The 24,485-nt window shown below is 39.8% G+C and overlaps 1 protein-coding gene across 1 annotated transcript in view; it reads right to left on the bottom strand.

The window, feature by feature from the left end:
- Positions 1-24,485, bottom strand: part of CRYBG3 (crystallin beta-gamma domain containing 3) — a 95,621-nt gene that overhangs the window by 44,337 nt on the left and 26,799 nt on the right. The window contains exons 3-7 of the mRNA XM_075169571.1: positions 23,022-23,458; positions 3,880-8,830; positions 2,867-2,914; positions 2,396-2,511; positions 1,198-1,345 (exon numbers count right to left, since the gene is read on the bottom strand). Coding sequence (XP_075025672.1) covers positions 1,198-1,345; positions 2,396-2,511; positions 2,867-2,914; positions 3,880-8,830; positions 23,022-23,458 — 5,700 coding nt within the window. The remainder of the gene's footprint in view (positions 1-1,197; positions 1,346-2,395; positions 2,512-2,866; positions 2,915-3,879; positions 8,831-23,021; positions 23,459-24,485) is intronic.

Below are 24,485 nucleotides of genomic sequence, written 5' to 3'. Positions count from 1 at the left end.
CTGTGTTCCATATAAATGAACCACATACTGGAAAAAGAACAACACTCAAACCTATTTAACTATATTACAAAGATTTTTATCAAGCTTGATGAAGCTAACAATGGTGTCTTTCCTATCCAAGGCTTTTCTTTGATACCCAAGACACACCCAGCTTCCCTCAGATTCAGACATGAATCCACATGTTATTGTGGTATTTCTTTAATTATTTAGCTGCCTTCCACATTATTGATCAATATTCATATTCCATATTGGCCAAATGCTTTTAATCTGTTTAGCTCAAACAAATGTTAACTTCATTATTCATGCCCTCAGCCAACCTCTTTTGAATTTATTTATTTATTGTTAAGTCTTTAAGAGAATGAAAAAGTATTTCTAATTGTTATGACATGATGCCCCTGTACTGGTTATCAATTTTAAAATGACCTCTATACCAGCAAAGAACAGAGAAACACCACTTTTTCTGAAAAACTTTCACATTGCGATACAAATGATAATTCACTCGCAGTAAAAGGCCATTGCCCTGGGAATAACTGGAATGTTATGCTAAACAACAGGAGCACTAAGTCTTCTTAAATCACAAGATCTGGTAAATATATTCCTCATTCACTGAATAACAATGGATGTATTATACTTAGTTTTAGGCATTTGATTCCTATCTCTTCAACAAAATGCTTTTAAACTTCTGGCTGTACACAGCGCCAGACGCTGTAGGTGTACCACTCGTCCACGTGGAACCCCTACAGACAGCACAAAGCCGTAGAGAGAGCCACAGTAATTTTCGTGGGCTACGCTGTACAAATGGATTGGAAACCCAACTACTAACTTCTGAAACAGAAGCCACACAGACACAGTAGATAGTTTAAGCTTAAGATAAACACTTCTTTGAAAAATACGAATTGATTCCATTTAATTTCAATTAACTGGACAGGTAAATGTCTAAAAGGAGGGAGATCGCTGTGTCAGATAAAGATGGTGGCAAAGAAAGATAATCCATTTGCTCATTACCTTCAGGAAGAAAGGGAAATTTAGCGCAGCAAAAGCCCTGGAATTTATCTTGAAGGTGAAAAATGTGATTCATAGCAAATTTGAATAAAATCAGAAACACAGCATATGCACATTGTCCATTGCTAGTAATACACCACTATTACCAACAGAAATTAATAATGTATGTGAATATATTATTAACAAAGTCTATACCTTTGTTACATGTTTGATTGAACCAACTGTGAGGTTTCTTCGACGATGTTTCACGCCTGGAAGATCCCAAAGGTGATCCAGCACAGTCTCTCCTTCTTCTAGTACGTATTTCCGACCCTGGAACTTCGGTTTCTCATAAAAAATCCAGCTGTAATAATGATATCATGAACTGAGTTGTTGCTGTTAGGCAAGACTGTCCTTACATAGCACATTTGCTTGGAAAGCTCAGTAATGAGCTTGTCTTATCAAGCCAACTATCAGACCTTTCTTATGCTGTCCCTCAGTAGTCACATTCACTTTAGATAAATACCGGACTTGTATTTTACTTTTAAAGCACGGAAGTACACAGTTCTCCTCCAGGATGTAGCCTAACATAACTTAAAATATTAACTGTATAAAAATACAGCTAAAACACAATGCAAATAAAAAGCCCTATTTTACCAGAACAAATACATTAATTGACACATCAAAACACATCCTGTTCAGACAGATATTGTGCAAGGCATAAAACATATACATACTAATAATGGCATTCCATATTTCTTAGGACGTGAAAGAAATGTATGCAAAACCAAATAAGGCTGCCTCAAAACTGCATAAATGTGACATGCATTGTTACTATGGCTGACAGTCAGAAACATTCACTGTAAGTGCCACCAGTTAAATTCCAATGCAACAATTCACATGGTCCCAGCCCCAGCTTCCCAAAGCAAACCAAGAAACACTTGCAAAATCTACCTTAAATGTACTCGTATATCCTTCTGCATCCACATTCCTCTAAATGCTACATTACAAACAGCAGCTGAGATTGTTCATTTTATGGTCCTTTTGCAACAGCTACTGTATAATGAAACTGAACTGTAAAAAAAAAAATTTTCTTTGGCATACACATGCTTCTAGTCATGATTATGGCTGTACTGTCTCAGCACTTCAGGCAAAAGTCTAAACTTACTTGTGGTTCTATTAGAAACTTTCTGTTTGAAGCTAGTTCCCAGGAGAAACAAGGTATTTTTTTTGTACTGCAGCATTTGAAGCCTTGTTTCATGCTTTTTTTATTGTATCAGTCTAGTTACAAAGAAATAAAAAGACACTCTTGCAGATCAGATGTGTGTCATAAATAAAAGAAATTAAAATACAAGAGAAACACAGATACAGTCTTTTGGAAAGACTTTATTTAAATATGACCTCGATTTCTTACCATCCTCTAATTATCCTAAGTAATGCTCCAATGGGAAGGATCCAGGACGTGGTATCTAGCACATCAGAATGAACTTCTTGTTTACTTTTGTCGCCATAAATATCATAAATAATAATCTGAAACAACATGCAATACATACGAATGAGGGCCCATTTCAACATTCAGTGTAGACAGTTATTCTTTGCTTGGAATAAAACCACTTTGTACCCACTTACCTGATACGCTACACATTTTCTTCTTTTATGAAACACTCTAGTGAACTAAAACAGCAGTTGCTGACAGAAACACAGTAAAATTACTAGTGGCAGGATTTTTAATAATATACTCTCATTATTAGCATGTGCAAGCATATGCACCATTAAAATACAGAAAACTAGACTAACAACTTCAGATGCTTTCCATTCAAAAATTTTTGATATAATAAATTATTCCATGTATCATACTGATCTCTGTGACACAAATTCTGCTTACCTTTCCTGGTCTTGGATTGTATTTGAGACCTGCCCTGTCAATGAGGTTCTGAAATTAAAAGGACATGGAAAACAACTATTAACATCTACAACAGTAGCACAAAGCATAGACAGATTATTCTGGGTCCACTATTACCATAAATGTATGCAACTGTCACTAGCAGAAACAACCAAGATTTGTTTTACTGTCATTCAGAGTTGGTGTAAATAGTTTAACAGAATCAAACCATCAGCAGAAAGCAGCAAGTGCTAGAAAGGAAGTAGTATTATGGAAGTTATAACTTCTGAAAATGTTATTACCCTTTCCCAGCAAACAACAAACTGCATGTCTTAACAGTGGCAAAACCAAAACAGAGCTCTAACACAGACTGAAATATTCCCAACATCATGGAAAGACACTATTCTTCAGCTACGCATTTGGTCTATGCGACCTTTTCAATTTCTAAATATTGGAAGAACTGTTTCCAAACCCTCATCTACCATTGCTTTAAATAAACTAAAAAAGAAATGCTATTCTATGGAAGCAGCTATATTACTTACTTGCTAACTGAACTACAGTTTGTAGAAGACTCTGTGATGAAACAATCAAATAGCTCAGTAAGCAGGTACTTGTATTTTTTTGACTCAGAAGTGGAAGAAATGAAAGAACAATTTTCATACAAAAGGCAATTCCATCATCTTCAGGTTGAAATGTCCTGAATGTGGACAAGTCTGTGTTTTGCTATTATACAGACTTGCTGTTATGCATATTTTCCTATTATATTTTCTATTCACATCTTCTGTTTTACAATTAAGTCACTTTCATCTGTGTGCTGAACCAAGAATTCTATATTTTAAAAATTATTTTATCAGAAGACTTTTATTTTTTTAAACTATGATCTTAAACAGCCTGCTTACTTTTGCTTGTGATAAAAGAATTAATCTTAAAAAGGGAGGAAGGAGAATAGGAAGACAGCAATTTTGAATCTGGGCTAATCACTTTGATTATTAATATTACGTGACATGACAACTTACCGCTGATAATTCTCCCAGTTTTAGCATGGTGTTGTCTTGAGACCAATGAATCTTTGGCTGCAACATATCCTGGAGAATGCTTCCAAACCTGGTCCCCTTCTCAGAGGAGCAATTGCTGGCAGATTTCAAATACTGGTAGTACACACTTGTAGGAGGACGCTTTAGAGCGGCATCAGCTTTCTGTGAAACTGGCTTACAAGGTGTTTGACTGGGAGAAGCTGCATCTGGAAACAGTTCTGGTTGCTCCTTAAAGTCAAGTTGTTCTTTTGAAAGAAGAGGTGATTGTTCAGGAAACAAAGATTGAGTTTGGTCGTTTGATTGAAGGGTTGTTTTTAAATTCCCTCTCCACTGACTGGAAAGACATTCTTCTTCTCTCTCAATGTCAAGCGTATTTTCTTCACATGATGATTCTTCCTCCTCCTCATCCTCCACTCCCTCCTCCTCGTCCTCTTTACTGAACTGAGTAGTAAACTGTAAGCGCTCAGAAACCGACTGGAGAAGGGATAGCACAGAAGCGTGGTCAACGTTATCTTTAGATATTCCACTAGGACGGCCTTCTGGTGACACGTCTGTGGAAAGTAAGTCTTCCTGGGAGCTGTCATCTTCGTATATTGGAGACAAAGAGAAAGGATACACTCTATAGCGCTTGGCCTCCACGCTCAGAAATGACTCCGAGCTACGGCTATCTGTTGCTTCATTCAACTTGTTATCCTTCCCATAAAGACAGGCTGGCTCATGTTTATTTTTTGCTCTTTCACACATTACATGATCTATATTATCCGAAGGCAGAACAGAAGAAGAAAGTGAATCAGTTTGCAGATCATCAGTTGAGACAGATTTGTTCTCAGTTTGAAGGGCACCTTCATAAATGATAGTAAAAGAACTGTTTTCCCACTGCTCAATTAGTGGAGAAAAGGCCAAAAGATCCGTCGATTCCTTCATGTCATCGCTACAGTCCAGACCATTTTCTTCAAGCTGATCATTTCTCTTCATGTCTTGATCCTTCATTAGTACCTGCTTCGGACTCTCATTATTTTGGGCAAAAACTGCGTTGACGTAGTTTTTCCCTTTACTGTCCTCTCCAATAGCAGACAATTCAGGTACAGTGAACAGTGTATTTAATCCAGTATTAACCTCTGCTATCTCACTTGCCCCTTCTACTAGTTCCTCTTCACTCTCCTCTGCCTTTGAATCTTCTAAGGTTGCTTTTACTCGTGCAGGTACTTCTTCTGCAGCCTCTCTTCTGCAGTGTTCATACAGACTGTCCTCTGCACTGCTTTCCAGAGAATCCCCAGGACTGCCTTTGTCTTTGGATTCACTCTGCATGCTGACACATTCTTCATCAGGCATAAAAGGTGACAAATTAACATTTACAGAGGGTAGCAACGTGCACTCTGGCATATTTGTATTATTGCATAAATCTTTTAACTGCAATGACAGAAGCATCTCTTCAGTCACAGTAGCTTCTCTATGTATTAAATGTAAAGATCCATCAGATTTTCTACTAGTTGCTGATACTCCAGCTTTGCCACACAACTCTGCTGCACTCAGATGTTCACACACCTTTCTATCGTGTCTCTCTTTGGCTGGTGTTGTAAGATCTGATTCTGGCCTTGCTGAACTACCAGTGGGTAGAAATCCATTTGTTTGACATGTAAATGCATTATTCGGTATCTTTTCACCTCTTTGGGGCCAATCTATGTCATTTTCCATTGGAAAACTATTCGGAAGTAAAGGAGGACATGAGCAATCTGCCTTTTGTTCCTGTGTTTTGGCAGGTAACTTCACATCCAGGTTTAAAATCTTTGGGGTTTCAGGCTTAGGCTTAGGCTCAGCCTGTTCAGAAGGCCTTTTACTCTCACTGCCTTGCCACTGATTGGATGCCAGTTTTTGTTTGGCTGAGTTAATGACTTCATCAATTATTTCTTTTGCTTTTAGTGCTAGTGCACTATGTAGGTCAATTTTATCAGGGATGTAAGATAGTATCTTTTCGTCTTGATTATTCGTATCCACTGTTTCATTTTCTGTAAATGAAGATGAGCCTCCTCCACTGCTCTCATTAAAATGTTTTAATGACTGCACAGCTGACTGGATTTCTTCTGCTTCCAGCTGTACAGTTCCAGCTTTCTGATCATTTAGAATATCCATATTTATTAAACCATCCTTGCTCCCACAAAGCTGGCAGACACCAATGGCTTGTTTTGCTATTATTTCTTCTATAGCCAAGTGTAAAACTGAGTCCACTATTTCCTCAGCTTTTTTAAACAAAACAGCAGCATCTTGGAATTTACCACGTTCTTGTCCCTTCACATCGGTATCTTCCCATACTTCCTCAGAACAGAGCTCATTTGACTCTGCAGGTGCAGCAGCTGTTTGATCTTCTGTCACAGAAGGGGCTTCTGAGATAGGGGAAGCACGCTTACCGAGATTCACCTGTCCCACGGCATTTCTGCACACGCTCTCAGTACAGGCTAACTCAGATGCCATTTCCAAAGATTTCAAAGGACAGATGGGTGATGGCATTGCCGCTGCCAAGACACTGCCATCAGCCTGTTGTGCGGAGGCGGCCTCCTCTGCCCCATCACCAGCTCTGTGACTGGAGGAACAACTGTTCCCCTGAGCAATGCCCAATGTTTCCAAGGCAGAAATGGAAAGGTTGGAGGCTTCTCTGGATCCCAGAGTAGGTGAAGAGGGCCTGGGGATGCAAACATCCCCCACATCTACTCCAGCAGCAGAATGATCAAGCACAGCTGGAGTAAGCTCAGGTTCCAGAGAACCAGCCTGGCATGAAGCTCTCAGGTCTCCTGAGTAAAGTGGCACCTCGGTCATTCTGTCCTCAGGGATTATTCCCCTAAATTCAGCAGCTGGAAAAATAAAGCTGTCCTGTTCAGAAGCAGCAGACCATCTAGCAATCTGGCCATTTTCAGAGCTCGTGGTAGGAGAAGGCATTTTTCCTTGGTTGTCAGATGAGGAATCAAGTACCGTGGCTGATATCCTAGGCTTATTACTGTTTTCCTTTTTGGAAGAAAAATTAATACGCCTATCTTCAGAAGCAGGTACAGATTCAGAAATGATGTCTACACCAATGTCTTTTTCACAGATGAAAGCAGAATGGTTGGTCAAAGGTCCTTCTCCATATCTCAAAGCAGAATGTGAAACTTCCAAAATGTTTTCTTGTGACTTAGAAATATGAGAGGAAAGTTCAGAGATGCAATCCTTGCACTCAGAAGGAACAACAGCAACCTCAGTCTTACTAGTCTTGTTGATTTTAGAAGCAGCAGGAGTACAATCATCTGTCCTATCAATGCTGATTAAAGGGCAAGGTGCAGGCTTTGCTGTGTCATCTTCTGTGAGTATAACTAATGCCTTGGCAGGAATGTCTTGAACAGTTTCAAGGGAAACAGGACCACAGTTGTGGACAGGAACTGAGCTTTCTGAGAGGCTCATCTCTACAGGCTCAAAGGATTTGCTCTTCTCACATTCAAGATCAGGACAAGAAACAGTCTCTCTCACATCTTTTAAACTGACTTCTCTTTTCCCTATAGTTTTATTTTTGGTCTTGCAACTAGGATGAAGAGAAGCTGAGCAATGATCTCCAGTTTCAAAGGAAGACTTGTAAGTAACAGAGAGAGGTGCTGTCAGCTCATCGAAGTTAGATTTCACACTCTCACACCCATGTATGCATGACAATACATTGGCAAGGTTTTCCACTGCAACCTCAGATAAAACCTGCATTGTTTCCACACCCTCAGTTTCTAGACAAGGTAAAGCAGTCTGTGGTGTGGCAATATCCTTAGAATTCTCCACAGGGATTAACCAGCGATCATTTTGTACATGCATTGGTTTCCCTAACTCATGCAGTTCTTCATTACAAGTCCCCCTGCCCATGACCATATCTTCATCATTTTTAATAGATGACACTGAAGCAGTTGGATTAGTTGTGGCTATGCGTTTTTCTCCTCTGGACTCCATGCTAAGCAAAGCGGGTATTTGTTCATTAAAAGGTAAAAGAGCAGTAGCAAGAAAGTTCTGTGGATTTTGCTCTCTTTCTACAGCTGCCACAATTTCCTGTGTATCACTTTTTCTTGGATCACTACCGTTATTTGCACTACCTGTATGCTGATCTGCTTGCTGCTGAAATGTAGTGGTACTGGAATGAAGCATCTGGACATCCGATGTTAGCTCCGAGTGACTATCCATTTGATGATCACAGCAATATTCTCCCTTACTCACCTGTAGTTCTTCATTAACTGTCTTATTTTTTGATTTGGGTGAATGTAAACAATCATCCTGCATTTCTTCTGTGGACTCCTTAGTAGCTGTTTTACTACAATGATTTTCTTTATCAAAGTTAGAAGTGGCATTTTTGTCTGCCTGAAACTGAGCTTCTGCTTCTCCCAGCAGTCCAACTTCTTTTCCAACCAAAACACTTGCAGAACTCATGTTAAGGGAATTGGTAATCTGGGAAGTGGAATTGGTTAGGATCTCATTGTTTCTACTACTAGGTGACAGTAATGAATCTAGTGAACATGTCCTTTTAACTTTTGTTGCAGCTAAAGTAGGTGTATGTTTTAAGTCCATCTCATGAGATGATTCAGCAGATGAAGTTGCGGTCTTTGCAGTTATTTCACGTTTACAGCTACCCAAGCAATGCTGAGCTTTATCAGACTTTTTTGTTCCCATTTTAACTGCAGAAGAATTTACTATGACATCGTCTTCGTGACCTTTACCCTTATCTTCTCCATGTTCTTTTATTAAGTGTCCTGATTTCGGAGAGACAGTTGTTTGGATTTCTCCATTTTCTTTGACCATGGAACCATTTCTGTCCTCAGTACTTCCTTCTCCTTTTTCAGCCATTTCTGATTGATTCTTCAGTAGCTGCCTAATCCTTGCAGAACCTCGATATGTTGCATAAGTGACTGCAGGTGCTTCTGGCTTCCGTTGCATCTGCCTGTAACAAAGATCATCATTATCAGCACAAAACAGACTAAATAGCTAGTGTGATAATAAAGATTAACACAAACTGTAGATAATGTACAATACTGTTTTCCTCCACAGGTTAGCACAAACTGTAGATTGCACGCAACACTATTTTCCTCCTTTTTCTGCTCTTCCTAAATATGGGTTTGTGTGACAAATGATACAAACACTACGTTTTACTGAAAAAGCCAACTTAAACTATAAGCAAAAAGTAGATGTTCCTATAAACAACTTGTATCATTTGCTTTGTGCTAGACAATGGAATTACTATTTACAAATGCCACTGCAAGTCAATGCTTGCAGTGACAGAAATAAGCATACTTCTGTGAAGATGTTATACCCTACAAAAGCAGGCCTATACATACTTTAAAACTGAAAACAAAAAACCCAACTGTACTAATGTTCATTAAAATACTGAACTGAAATTTAAATTTTTACCCAAGCTGTCAATACATTGTTAAGGAACAGGACGAGGAGAAGCAAAAAATGTGGAGAAAAGAAAGTATACAACAGGGAATGCTTTCTGAACCGCTGGGTAGTAAGGAAAGAGAGTGAATGGAGATCAGGTAAGAATGAAGACTGATTGAATGCTGGAAGAAATACTGAAATGAGAAGCCTAGAAACATGACAAGGGCTTGGTAGATCTAGCTATTCATCAGTCTTAAATTTAGTAGCAAAAAAAGTGAATGCAAAAACTAAAAACCAAAAGAATCACCATGGAAAAACTGTGATCCTGATCCTTCACTGCTCTTTCTGATATACTAAGGATAAATTTGGAGCCTGTCACTTTCAATTTTCTGAAAAGGCAGTTTTTCTTCTTCCTTAAAACTAACAGACATCACAAATACTCACCTTTCTTTCTAATGCTTCTGTCCTTTCCCCATATTTTTTTGTCGGTTAAAGAATACTCGCAAAAATCGGGCAGTGACAATATGAATGTGACCGTCAGCTTTTCCATTCTTCACCTTAGGACAAAGCGGACGCTCAGACTGTGTGTAAACTCCATTCTGCCTCAGCCCCCACCTAAACTAAGAACAAACCCTTTCAAATTCTTACCCAGTCTGATCCTATGTCTGCTAATCTGGTGGCTGGAAGTGGCCATTCACCTGTCTGGGAAATTGCCATACTCCTTTCAGAAGAGTCTCTTGAAAAAGAGTTAGCTAAGATTTTGATTTCTAATATAAAAGCATTGTAATAGGTAAAAAATATCTTAAAAGCATTTTAAAAAGCTCTGCAGCTTACCATTAGTTCACATTTATTGAGAAGTTATTACAGCTCTAGAGTTGAGGACAAATAATTGAAGTGAGAAACAGAACATAAATTTACTAAGGAAAACAACAGCAAAATAAATAATTTTGTTTATTTCCGTATCATTGAGTAACTGTAACTTCAAGTATTGTCTATATGAATTTTGAGTATGTGTTCTCTCAATAGGTACAGAAGAATATAAAAATGGAGTGGATTTACCAATCTAAAATAGAATCTTCTTTCTGTCGAGGTTTTAAAGGCACAGATTCTTACTTTGATATTAATTTTATTTTGAAGAGAACTTAATACTACTTAAAACCACTCCCTTCTTGTGCAGTGAAATTATTCCTATGCATAAACATTAAAACAGAGATATAAACACTCATTTATATGCATGTTTTACATTGCCAGGTATATTTAGGCTAATGCCAAAATATCTGAATATGGGAACTTAGACATTGTGAGAACTTGAAAATTAAGTTTGTATTGGGATTAAATTCATTGTAATCCCTGATGAAGGTTACAGCAGAATCTTGATATAGATTTTATTAGCCAGGTATGTTACGTTATAGAGGAAACAGGAAAGTCATGTATAAAGCGTCTCCCAAGCATTTGCAAAGTTAGATGTCTACATTTAGCCTTCTATACCACTAGTTTGGTTTCCAGAGATACCAACAGACACACACACCATTTGTTTAAGTTGCTGTCATCAGCATTCACACCTCTTCAAAGAAACATACACATTTCTTAGTGGAAGAAAACAAAACACAGCTGGAGAAAGGGTAGTAGAGAAAAAATAAATGATAAATTTTTTTTTTGTTTTCCTTTAAAAAATGACATTATTTTCCACTTCCTCACAGAAAACTTTCTTCTACATTAGAAAATATTTTCCAAACCTCCAGAGATCCTAAAAAATCTTAGGGGAAGGATTTGTTGAGTTCGATAGTACGCTATCTTCACTCATCATCAGTCACAATCATAATAAAAATAAGTCTTAAGAATGTAAGACCTGATCATGCTCTCATTCAGAACTAACCTCCCGTATTTCAGTTAAGTCAGAATGGGATCAAGATGTTTTAAATAATCACTATTAAGCTTTTACAAAATCCGCCAGCCCTCCCATACTTTGGCCAACCTCAAAAACAGAAGTTAGTCTACAACTCTCCTATCCAGATAACCCTACAATCCAGATAAAATTTCTTTCAAGAAAACAAACAGAACGCAGGTTGGCACCAATCCTCCAAACAAGTTTTATGGATTCTTGAAAATGAAAACTGTAATGACGCGTGTTTAAAGTGAGCATAGTAATGGTATTGCAAGGTACCGAACACTCACTTCCACCACAATCAAGGCATTATTTTGAATAAACAGCTTGATGACAATAAAAATTAAAATTAGCTTTTACTGAGCGTCTTTCATTCTGCTGTTGATATTTCGTCTGATATGCAGTGGGAAGAATTCAGAATTTATCTATAAACACGTGGTGAGAACTACAGCTCTGACACAAACCTGGAAAACGTCCTTCCATTTATCTCCCACACCCAACTTTGCCTTCAAATTTCTCCCACGAACTCAGCAATTCTTAACCCAAAGCATCCAGAAATGGGAAGAGTAAGTTAATTTTACAGAATATTGCCTACACAGGGATGACAAGGAGAACCTAGCATGACAGGATCCTATATTCACATTGATTTGAGCCACAGATCCCAACAAAAAGTTATACCATTTACAACTCAGGGTCAGGCAAAACAAACATACTCAGATATTTCTCTTTGCCTGTGTGCCTTTTATAATTTCTCCCAATTCTTTTTGCTCTCCATTTGCCTTCTGAGGGAATTTTATGCTCCGATTGATCAATTTGAAGCCTGAGCAAGACGCCGAGCAATCTGCCCCATGAAGCTCTGTGCACAAACCCAATCCTGACGAGCACTGGCTACAGCACCGCTTCAGCTGCAGAGCCTCATCCTGCAGTTGGCCCCTGCCTGCGTCTCCTAACACACAGCTCTGCTTTCCTGCAGACTTGCCTCTACCAAGAGTTTCTGCAGTGGATGCTATTTTAAGAGGGAACCAACCTCTCCTCCACAGATGTGGCAACTTCAGGGTCTCTGACCTTTGATAAAGAATTTGCTGCTCAGCATATTATAAAAATTTTGCCAACAGACCTTTTAGTCCTAATGCATTGACTTTTAGAGCACATAGAAGCGTGTTCAATCTGAATGCTCACACGCAACAAGACATTTAAAAAATGAAAACCCATGTTCCTATGCGGCAGCAGCAATTCATCCGTAAGTCTTATGAAACACATTTAGAAGCAGGCTGCGTAACAGAAAATCTTTTGAAAGTGTCACTAGAGACTTGTTTCATGGACATTTAAAGTAACAACTCATTTCTGATCACCAAAAGAATACGTCAGCTCAGAACTTACCTTAAAAACTCTTTGCAGATTTTTTTATTCAACTCATATAAGGATACAGATGAAAGCCTGATTATACATAGAACCCAGTGTGTATTCTGTCACATATTTCAAATACTGGGAGATTCCTTCTTTCCCTTCTTCACAGGAAGCTATTCAATTCCCTATAAAGCCTTAATTCAGTTTCACAAAAGACTGTTTGACAGCAACAAGAGAGGATGTCAACATGAGTTACATTAAATTTGTCAAAAGTAGGAGCTTGTAGAGAATCCCTCTATTCTGAAAGACAAATAAAAAGTTCAAGGGGGGCTAACTCAAGGAAAAGAGGGGAACATCTTCTGACATCTCATATGACAGACATCTTGTGGAACTTGCCCAAAAAGTGGCATTAGTTATAAAACAACCTTGTTGGTTCTGAAGCCCTGAAGCAGGAGGAAACCTACTACCTTGAATGCCTCATTCAGTGCATCCATAAAGACTACATTGTTTGCATCTTTTTCAACTGTATGTCATCAAGATGGTGACCCCTCCAATCTTCACATTTGTACCACACAGTAACGCAGAAAGCGGACAACCCTAGACTATTTTCAAAAAGATGGAGGAAGATCATACAGCATGATACAGCACTACACGGGTACAGCATCTCAGATCCCCAGGCAGCACAGCTTCATTTGCACAGCATGGCATCCACGCTAGAAAGCCCTTATAACCAGCATCACTGCTTAGCTCCGGGCTCACTAGCTCAGGCTCAGCAGCGCCCAAGGATAAGCATACTGCTGGCTGGCCTGTTTCTGCAGCATGCAATGCTTGGCTCTCCCAAGACATGCAATGGCCATTTTTTTCCTTCATACCTCACTCTTCCAGATATTTTGTCCCCAGCCAAGCAGTCTCCTGCTTTTTCAAGCATACATGTGCATGTTTCCTCTAATCTCCTCTCACAAACTCCTCAGAAGTAGCTCCCAGAGCATAGAGATCTGCAGGCTACAGACTGAAAACCACTGATCTAAATCAGTATGTCTCTTGTGGTTCCTGTCTATCCCTCCCTGACTATTTTAAAATTATGCTATTGTTTATTTTAATTTTTTCCACTTAGCTTTTTTCCTACTGCATACTTAACTGACAACTTTTTTAAATTATGTTAAGGTCCTTTGTCTGGAAACAACTGTCTTAAAGTCACTTTGAAAAACCTTCTGGTGGAATCCAACTTACTCAGCCAGCTGGTTTCTACGCTCATGTCAGATCTTCATAAATGGAAAAAATAAAAGCCTTATTGAAAAAAGACACTGTGGGCTAACTGAAAAGTTGCCATATACAACTTAAATGAAAGAAAATGATTTTTTAGCCAGAGCGGACAGTTTCATGATTTAAATCTTAAGTTTGAAATACTTAGTGTCCTGGGACTTCACAATGTATATTTCAAAAGGTCAAAAGTTTGGTTGAACAAAGTGATTTGCACACAGTTGATTCTGCAGGAAATTTCAAAGCTAATGTTCCATAAGAACAATTAAGAGTCAATGACAACTTTAATAAAACCAAATCTAGTCTCTGTGACCTTGGAAGGAATGCTTTTCCTTCCCCTTGCCCTTCATGGTACTACTTCTTGGTTATCTTCCACATCTGGGAAAGCAACCCTACTCTCTGAGTCTGAAGGAACAAAGCACAGATTGAGGCTGACCCAAAACATCGGCAGCTGCAAGACCAAGACCAGCACAAAGGGCCTGGGATCACTCCCGGCTCTTCGCTGCCATCTTTCCCCAGCACCCGGCAGCAGGCAACCTTTCCGCCCCGTACCTGTGGGAAGTGCCCATGCACACCCACCCGCCACCCTCGCCCCCCCGCATCCCACGTAGTTCAGCCAGATACCCCTCCCCTCCCCTCCATCACATTCAGACATTCAGGTGCTCAAATGCCTTTGACCTGCCTCTTCCAGGGAGCAGGGACAAGCATGGCCTCTGCTGCTTCTGCAGCGGTTTGCCACGTGCTGCCTCACGCTGACATGCAAGGAGGGGTTATAAGATGCTGCAAAACCCAACGAAAAGCAAATCGCATTCACAAGCTGGATGGCACAAAGTTAGCTTGCGAGAGACGGCCTCGCCTTCGGGCACAGATCTGTAATATAGGCTGGAAAGGACCGTGGGAGATCGTCCAATTCAACCCCTGCTCCAAGCTGGGCCAACTACATCAGGGTGGTTGGGGCCTTGTCCCACCACTTCTGAGCACCTCTGTGGATGGGCCTTCGGGACAGGAGCCCTGTGCACATGCCCCAGGGTTTGACCACCCTTGTGGTGAAAACACATTTCCCAATATCCCCTGTTCCCATTGACTCTTGTTCCAACAGCACATGTCTCTCAGAGGAGTCTGCCTCCATCTCCTCTAAGGCCTCCATGAGAGAGCTGAGGAGAGCAGTAAGGACTGCCCTTAGCCTTCTCTTCTTAAGGCTGAAGAAAGCCACTCCTCTCGGTCTCTCCTCATACGTAATGAAGAATAAAAGCGAGGACATCCCTCTACTCTCAAGCAAGAGTGTAGCTTCAGATGCGTTAAGGAAACCAAAGGGTTTGACTTCGGGATGCCAGAAACACGGAGATTATTCTTCCCTTTCACGTGCACTGATGCTAGGGGGAGTTAAGCAGATGTAGCAGCAGGAGATTATACTGGGACCTGCCTATGAGCATCACACAGGTGCTGCACGTGCTCTGAAGAGGCAACCACAGGTGACTGTGTGTTCTAGGAACAGCTAGCCCACCTGCCTACGCAAAGCAGGAAGCCAGGGACACCCTCTCTCTGATGCTACCTGCCACCCCAACAACAGTAAAGATGAAGCTGTGAGGATCCAGCCCTTACTGGCAAGTAAAGACCTAGCAGGCCTGAACAATTACATTGCAGGCAGCTCCTTAACTTCAAAATCACTCATAAAATGCTGTTTCTAAGAAACAGTCTCTGTTAATCGAATATATTGCACAGTGAAAGAACGCTATTCAAAAAAGTTCATTGGAAAAAACAACCCAGTGAATTAATTTTCAGCTTAACTATTTTAGCTCAATTTTGCATCATGCATCTGTTATGAATTACTCTTAAATAAGAAGCTTTCATCCTTCAGCAACACAGAAATCTTTGCTTCAATGCCAACGAGAACCTTTCCTTTGGCCCACGTCCCATCTCTGGCAGGTACCCTTCTCTGGCAGGCAGGCCTGGGCATGGATTTCTCCCACAGCAGAGCCCTGAAACTCACCCACCCCACTGCTGGAATGGGTCGCTCAATCTCAGCACAGCACCTATCTTGACAAGGTCTCAGTTGACCCACATAGGCTTGGGCTCTTGTCAAAATCTGAAAGTCTGTGCGTAGTGTTAAAGGGTAGCTTGTTCAAATCAAGGTATGCATAGAGATGTGTCTGGAAGAAAAGATTTAAGAATAATGAAGCCCTCTTCTTTAGTGACCTAACACTAAATCCTTCCATGGAAGTTTGGGTATATCCCTGCAATCACTGCTGGAGGCCTCCCTTCACAGTTCATCGAGAGAATTAGGGGCAGGATGACCCTGATCCTTCCCCAGGACAGCCTTTTAAATCAATTTTGGGCCATATTTGGCTGTCCTAGCAGGGTGGAGCTACCCACATAGTTTATACCCCTCTCAAGCGGCAGCAGGACACTCTCAGCAATGACTCCCTGTCCATCTGAGCCCTAGCAACTGAACAACACTGCACTTCCACGGTCGGTTTCTGAAGGCAGAAGCCAGAAAGCCATCAGAAGACGAATTACTACGTCCCCCTCCTCCCTCCCCATTTCCCCACTCCAAGATGCATACCTCTGCCCCCCGCTCCTCCTTGTGCTGCTTCAAGTGTCTGTGTAGCAAAGTGCATCAGGGAATGAAGACCAAAAGCAACCGATCTAGGTCCAAACAGCAGTGCTTGCAGGCATGCAGGGCACGTGCTGGCAGGACTGCCACTGGCAGGGGTCCACAGCTGTCCTGGTGTTCCCCAGAGCCACCACCAAGGCAACCTCTTACTACAAAGGGAAGCAGCTGTCTCTCCCATCTCCGACAGACTGTATATTACTATATAACTATGTATGTCTGTACAATGGGAATCTTTATGCAGTTATTATTATAATAGAAGTAATCAACACAGTGCTCTTGTTTTCCTTTTACTGTCATCACCCAACAGATGCTTTCAAAGATGGATGGACGCTGCCATGCTGTGTGTACACTTATGGTTTTAGATGTTCAGGTCTTGTATGTAAAATAGGTCCTGGGTAGGCAATTACAGAGAAGGACATGGCTCTGACCACAAAATGGATTTGATTTCAACAAATGCAGCAGCAGCAGCTTTCCCACTCTTCTACATTATTCCTCAGGAATTACCTAGTGAGACCATTGCTTGGAATTAAGTGATTTAATCTCCGTTCATTTACTCAATTGTCTGCCAAAGGCATCTTCTATAGGGAAAGATGACTGCTGCCGCTACTGACGGAATCAAAGGCACAATACACAATCCATCAGACAAATTAAGGGCTATGTTTCTGTATCACCACAAGCCTGCCTCTGACCAGTAACACAAAGGTGAATGACAAGCTCTGAAACAGACACATTAACCAGAATTATGTAGACCTGAAGGATTTTATCAGATGTATTTCTAACAGAGCAAAATAAAAGGACAGGATTTTTGACAGTACGAAATACTATGCAATTAGATGTATAGCAACAGGTTTACTAGACTTCAAAATAATTAAAAAACCCCCAACCCCTCACAAAACCTAACAATGTATAACATAGTAGAACTGTAATGGTCTGAAATTTGTCTCTCCTCAAGGCTACCTCCCTTTCTGAATGAAATAGCTTGCAATGCTGTTGCTAAACTATTACGAGGACTTGACTCCTGGTAGGGTCCGAAGTGTAAAAGCATACTGGTTTGAGCATTTGCTTTTGAAATCACCCCCTCTCCTCTTCTACCTACAGTTAGAAAATCCTTGCAGTTGTGGGGTTGGGAGTTCTTTCTCGCTTCCAAGTCCACAAGGTTCATAACAGAAGGGAGAAGTCAGGATCTTAAATGTTTTGTTGAACTGGGGTATTAGCATCTTAACCAGTGGTCAGGATTTTATAATCAAAACATTTATAGTGGGTACAACTTTGATTTTAATCTCATCAACCATGTTCAGCAATGCAGTAAGGCTTCTTGCCAAACTCCAGAACAAGCTATGCAGTTTCACAAGTACTACTGTTTTGCAAATCTCTATACGCAACATCCACTTATTGTTACTGGATGTTACAAAAATAAAAAAATCTACTAAAAGATAGGCAAATGGCAAGCAGTCAATAGAACAGATCTGGGTCATTACTCATATATATATATTTTTTTTTTTTTCCCCCTGGGAAAAAAAAAAAGGAAAATAAATTGTCAGAGTTTTGTTCTCAGTCACCTGTAGAGAGTACTGCCTATTACCGCAACTGGTATTCTTGAGAAGATGGCAGGTATATACTGCAGGAAGTCCATTCTCAGGAGTCTTAGAGAAACAGCCTCAATTTTGAAGCCAAATCGTTGCTTATTAGTGAAAGGCAATATATGTGTAAGTGAAAGAATTTTACATTATAGGAAAGAAGGATAATAGGGGCAAACCCATGTTTTCTATTTGTCACCTACTTTATGAAATCTTGATCTCTCTCATGTAGACTTTCAGCGGTGAGAAATTAGGTGAAGCGCATCCCCACTGTTTCATGGTTTTATTTTTAGAGCTTATTTCATCAGTTAAAGGTTGGCTTTTAACATCATTAAGAAAGCGTGCAAAGGCTAAAACTAAACATGAACTTTTCACTTTTATACTTACCCCTCTGCCACTGGGGACTATTCTACACAAAAGTTGTCATCTTACCCAAGTAAGAGATTTTTCTACACTTAGTAGCAAATACCTTACTTTGCATTTTTCTTTTCCACTTATAGCCGAATAAACATTACTTTAAAACTGTATTTTATATTTTACCGACATCACCCCTTCATCATTAACCTTTTATAGAACACTGCAAGCCCAATTGTTGCTTCACGTCTCAATGGCAAGGAAATCTTCAACCATCCCAGATAAACGGAAGACTAAGGGATGCAATAACTGGAGACTTAGCCAAACCACCTCTCCTCACCCATCTTCAGTGCTGCAATTATGATGTTACTTTCCACAGTAATTGTTGTCTAGAGGCTTTGCCAAATTTATCATGGTTTTGTCCCCTGTGCTCCTCCTTTACCACTTGCCACTGTCTGGATTAAAGGAGCAGAAGCCCGTAAGGTACAATTACCTCTGAGCCAACCAGCCAGGGTGATGGAGGAATAAAGTGACCTACACGTTTTGTCCCTTACAAACGTGTACTCCACAGACTAAGCTCATAAATTTCACTTTCCTTGGCTCCAGGCCTGGAAACTTGAGTCTTTACCAAGTGAAAAGCCTCCCACTGAGGGCAAAATTAACCCCAGTCTACAGGTCAGAGCAGTCTGATTTCCTTGTATTTTGCAAAATACTGCTTTAAGGATATGACGTTAATGAAGTTGTCTTGGGTAGAGGCATCTGAGACCATTTGGTAGGTATTTTAGTTCTGAATGGTTGTTTGGTTTGGTTTTTGTTTTTAAAACAACTCTAATGGGGATTATGCAATCTAACAACCGTCCCTCTTTCACGTATCATTGCAACCTCCTCCCTAACCACAGATAACCTCGTCATTTAATATTTAACAGTAGTTTAGAATTAACAAATTCATTTAAGTGTTCCTCATGACAAAGGAAACAGTTGTAGGATTAATAATGCAGTGGTCTTAAGGATTTGTAAAGCCCTCAGCTTCAATTTGCCTCTAATTTAAATGCTAAAATTGCAGTTTAACATAACAGTCAACGGAATCAATAGTACCTCTGAATTCATATGGATCACCAGCACATCTCATCTGTCTTTTGGGACCCAATCTTCAAGAGATTAGCAAAAGACCATGTTCACACCATCCCTTCCCTTCATGGTATCCACAGACCTTCCTGTTCCCTTGTGCTACATCTTTCCCCTCCCATCATTATTCATGTGCTTTTAGCACCCACTTCCAACTACTTAGAATCATAGAATCATTAAGGTTAGAAAGGACCTCTAAGATCATCGAGTCCAACCATCAACGCAAGTATGCAAGTACTTTTTAGTACTTTCTACAAAACTATCTAGCCAATCGTCAGCAACCAGGAGCACTTTTACAGTTTAACTATGCTAAATGAATACCACTTAGTTAATATTTAGTAAAGAAGCTAGCTAGTACCGAAGAGAGAAAACTGCTCTAGGTCCTTTAAACTTTTATAAACTAAAAGAGAACAAACCCGGCATAATCACTTACAACAGAAAAAAGAGGTATCCTTGATTCAAACTTTTCAAAAGGTAAACAGTGCAAACGTCTACTGCCTCATTTTCATTGCAATTTCTCTTTACTAATTGCTTCTGAAACACAGTTCACATTGTGTAGTCACGCAGAGAAAAACATACACAAACATTACAGAGAGATTGTCTAACTTGATCGTATCCTGAGCCAAAAAGAGCAGAATGTACACTGTACTTTTCAGAATGAGTTTAAAAGGAAAATAACTGGTTTAATGTTTGCCCAATTTTACAACAGCTATGATGAAAAACCCACAAATTTTCTTCCATTTAAAAAAGTCATTTTCCATGGAAAATCTTCATTCTGTACATAGACCAACTTACCCCTACCTCCAAACTAGCAACACACATTTTTATATGCTTGCCTGACCGTGAGACAGGTAAACTATACTGAGAAAAATCTACACTGATCTGCATAGGTTATCTAACAATACAGTACGATGTCAAAATATGGTCAATTGAATATGCCAACTACAACTTTGATTTCAAAAAAACCAAAATAACTCAAAAATACTTGCACAGAGCAAGGAGGTCACTTCAGTTAGTTAATACCCACAGCTTCCAAACTCCGTAAGCTTTTATTAATGCCAAACTTATTAATCCACATTGTTCTGAAGAAGAATGGACAAGAAGCAAATGAAGACTGAGACCATCTGACCTGCTAAACTGTGCATACAGACCATCCAGCACATTATCAGTTTACTGCTCAAGATCTACTCAAATGCAGCAGTATAAAATGAGCAGAGCAACAAAAAAATCCCAAGACATTCTGTCACTTCCACCGCTCCTATTCACAGGCCTGCAGGCATCGATAAAATGGGAAAGTCAAACAAAGCTATGTGTACACTTTGAAAAGCCACCAGAAGTCAGAGGTTTCTACCTGAAAGGAAAGATGTGCACCAGCCTCTTATTGCATCAGTCAGGGGACTGGAGTCAAAAAAAAGAGAAAGACTGACTTTTAAGGGCTGGCCATGGCTGCCTCTCATCCACTTACTACAGGCTCCGATTGCCAAGTTTAGTTCACCACATACTGGGCCTTCAGTTGAATCTCCAAGATTTGTATTTGTCTGAATAGACAGGAGAGACTCAAGTTAAGTTACAGGAATACAGCATATAAGAGGACTGACTTTGTTGTGGAGGAGAGTAAGAAAAACAAACCTGCATAGAAGACTGACTACCACTGCAAACTGAATAATACAATCAGTAGCTGTTGGTGCAGAGAGTAAAGAGCAAACATTGAAGAAAACACAGCAGAAAGTATGCTGAGATACAATATGGAAGAAACTACATGGAACAAAGTGAAAAAGATCTATTAACGTCTACTGTCTTTTTTGACTAAGCTCTCTTTGAGGCAAGGAGTGACTTTTCTTGTATCTCTGCATAGCCCCTGGCACAATGGCATGCGACTTACCTGCGGGTTTCCAGAGTATATTACAGAAACAGCAAATAGCAGCAAGAGACTGATGCAGCAAGCCAGCCTGTCCAACAGGTTTTAAGAAACACACAGTTTGTTCAGGAGCTAGACTGAATAACATAATGCTCCTAGGCCTCTCCAGATAACAACTAAGGGGAGGAGAAATTTTCTTCTGTATCTGTCAATGAAGTGGTGGTGCTGGGCTGCAACATGCAGTTTGGGAAAAGCGTCAGTCAGATGTGTGTTACTACGGTAAGAATCTGTAATAAAAACCAGTTGACCACGTCACAGACCAAACCAGAGTACTCGCGAGAACACAACCATTATTATTATTAATTGCAAACAGTACTGTATTTTGGTGGCAGAAATACAGTCTTAAGTTCACCTGCATAGGTATCACATCCCCTATTCATATCCTGATCAGCCATTACATTTATAATATGAAGGAGAATGACAAGAAGCCTCAAATCATTAGTTTACTGAATAATAACTAAGGACAGAGTCCTGGAGACATCCCCAATATGGAAGTGAAATTCATTAAGCAGCTACTTTGGGAATCTCTGACTATATGGAGGTGAAACACTTCACATGCCACAGATAAATATACTGAGTGCAACTCAAATTAGTTTTAAAACTTAAAAGGGAAAAAAAGGTTTCTCTTCTCAGTACATCCTCCCATTCTGCAATACAAGCAGGAGCACTGTGACAGAATTACTGGTTACCCCAAATCATTACTTTTGGCTTAAGTTTGAAATAAATATCCTGGGCAGTATTGAAAAGTAACATTATTTACAGATGCATTGCCTGTGGATAAGTCCACATTCTACACACCTATCAAAAACTGGACAGGTACCACACACATACATACACACCTAACTCCAAATCTATGCTGTACTGGTCCACTCCAATCTATGCTGTACTAGTCAAATATTCAACATAACAGCTACAAATGTTTTTTGAATCTATTACCTATGTTTATGCCGCAGTCAGAAAGATTTTGTAATATACGGTGTGGACCACAGCCAATGTTTTTTCAAACATTGAAAAAACAATGTTGAAAAAACAATGGTGCCCTTGGCACCATTTTTTTGGAAATCTTTTTTGGAAATATTACAGGACTGTTAAGGATGTTCCATATTTAGGCTAATTAAGTATTTTATATAACCTTCTTTACATTACAGGAAAATCCCAAAGAACAAGGGGAAACAAAACACATAAGCAAAAATCACCAAGTCAAATAAACCAGGAAAGATAATTTAAAAATGAGGAAGCCTTACTTGCAGAAGTAAACCCACTGAACTAGTGAGATATAAAAAGGACAAACATTCAAACCTTTATTTAGCCCACAATATGGGCAGAAATAAACTCTTTACACTTTTTTTTTAAAGTAGATGTATAGTACTGAACGTATTTCTAAATGTCACATCTTTTAACCTCTCTTAACACTTAGATGGATCTACACTGGATCTCTCCATAGTCAGGAGACTTCTAGAAAACCTTCTTTAAAGTTATAGTTTGTTGCAGTCGACTTCTCATTTATTTAAGGTAGTTGCTACTAGAGTTTTGCACAAAACTGCTGAGTCAGGGACACTCCAACCATCCTTAGAAATGACAGTCATTTGTCATACAGTCAGCAGAACTTAGTCATGGTCGTTCTGTGCACACACACACAAATATTAACATTTAATACTAAATTATAAAACTTACTTTTGTGCATCTGCAGATCGTTTCCAGCCTCCTTGCAGATCCTGTGAGATATCTTTCCCAATATTATTTAAGATGGCATCGTCTTTATTTACAGAATCCTCTTTTATTCTAGCTGTAGAACAGATAGGCTCTTCAATTTTCAGACGCTTTGGCTGCATGTCCTCCGGAAGGGTATTTGTGTTCTGTAAATCCTTTTCACATCTGTTGGGTTCATCTTGGAAGGTAGAGGGTTTAGATTCTACCAAAGAAGATTTTGTTGCAATATTGAATAAGCTTCCAAGAAAATGAAAAAAACCTTCTCGAGGTTGCTTGTCTTTATCTGCTGTTTTGATTCCAGGAGTCAAACTAGGAAGGCTATTAGCCTTTTTCAGCTCCTCCTGGATTTCAGACTTGCTAAGTTCTTCTGTGGAATGGTTCTTCTCTTCATTTTGACGAACCTAAGATAAATACATAAAGATGATGTTTTCTGTCATTGTCCCACATTCCCAAATTCCTTAATTTTAATTTGCGCCTAGCATTGTATTCTTTTCAGGAGATCTGTTGTTTAAAGGTTCATTTTAAGATCAAAGCCCTGTGCTCTCTTCTTCTCTTTTTGTACTAAAAAGGTTCCTATTCTAGAAAAAGCCAAAAGGACTACATAGGCTAGAAGATTCACAAAGCAGCTGCTGTGGAAGTAAAGTACAGAAGGACAGATGGAGAACAATTGCTTCAACTGGCAGAAAAAACCCAAGGAAGAAGCAAGGAATAATTTTTCACAGTTCAAACTCTAATCCACTCAAAAAGCACAGCTTCACAAACAGATCTATACGTGCTTGTGAGATGAACAGTTTTCAGCTTGCGCCAGAACACCATAGCAAATTACAAATGTACCATAGCCTTAAATATAGGGTAATCTGCACTTGTAAAAAAACCAGGAGAATCAAGAACAGAATTTGGATAAAACAAACTCAACTCACATGCCAGAGATTAATCCTACCTGCTATTCTTAGCAACCCCATGTTGCACCCTTTGGCCAGCTTTCCTTCAACTCCACAGGCAATTAAGTGCACAGCTCTATTTCCAAATCTATTTGTAGTCTCACACAGCTCCATTGTCTACCACGCTCAAACCGCAGTCTTCCATACAGCCAAAGTCCTACGCACCACTACCCCTGCACCCACGACCTTCTGAACCGCCTATCAGCTCTATCAGCTAAATAACTAAAAATAATTAGTACTAAGGCAGAGCTTCACCTCTAAAACCACCTGTTCATTTCTTCCCTCAACTTAGCTGAGCATCTACCCTCAGGGGCAAGACAAGCTCTATTCCTCACCAATTTATGCCCTTGAATTTCCTTGGTGTCAGCATCTCTCACAGACCCAAGAACCTCTGCCCAAGCCCATGCTACTTCTGCCAAGACCATCTGCCCAAAAAGATGATGCAACTTCACTGGTAGGCTTCACAAACACCACATGTAGCCACATT

This window comes from Calonectris borealis, chromosome 1 (assembly GCF_964195595.1).
Source record: "Calonectris borealis chromosome 1, bCalBor7.hap1.2, whole genome shotgun sequence".
Classification (NCBI taxonomy): Eukaryota; Metazoa; Chordata; class Aves; order Procellariiformes; family Procellariidae; genus Calonectris; species Calonectris borealis.
Note: the sequence above shows the minus strand (reverse complement) of the source record. Positions and strands in the feature narration are given on the sequence as shown.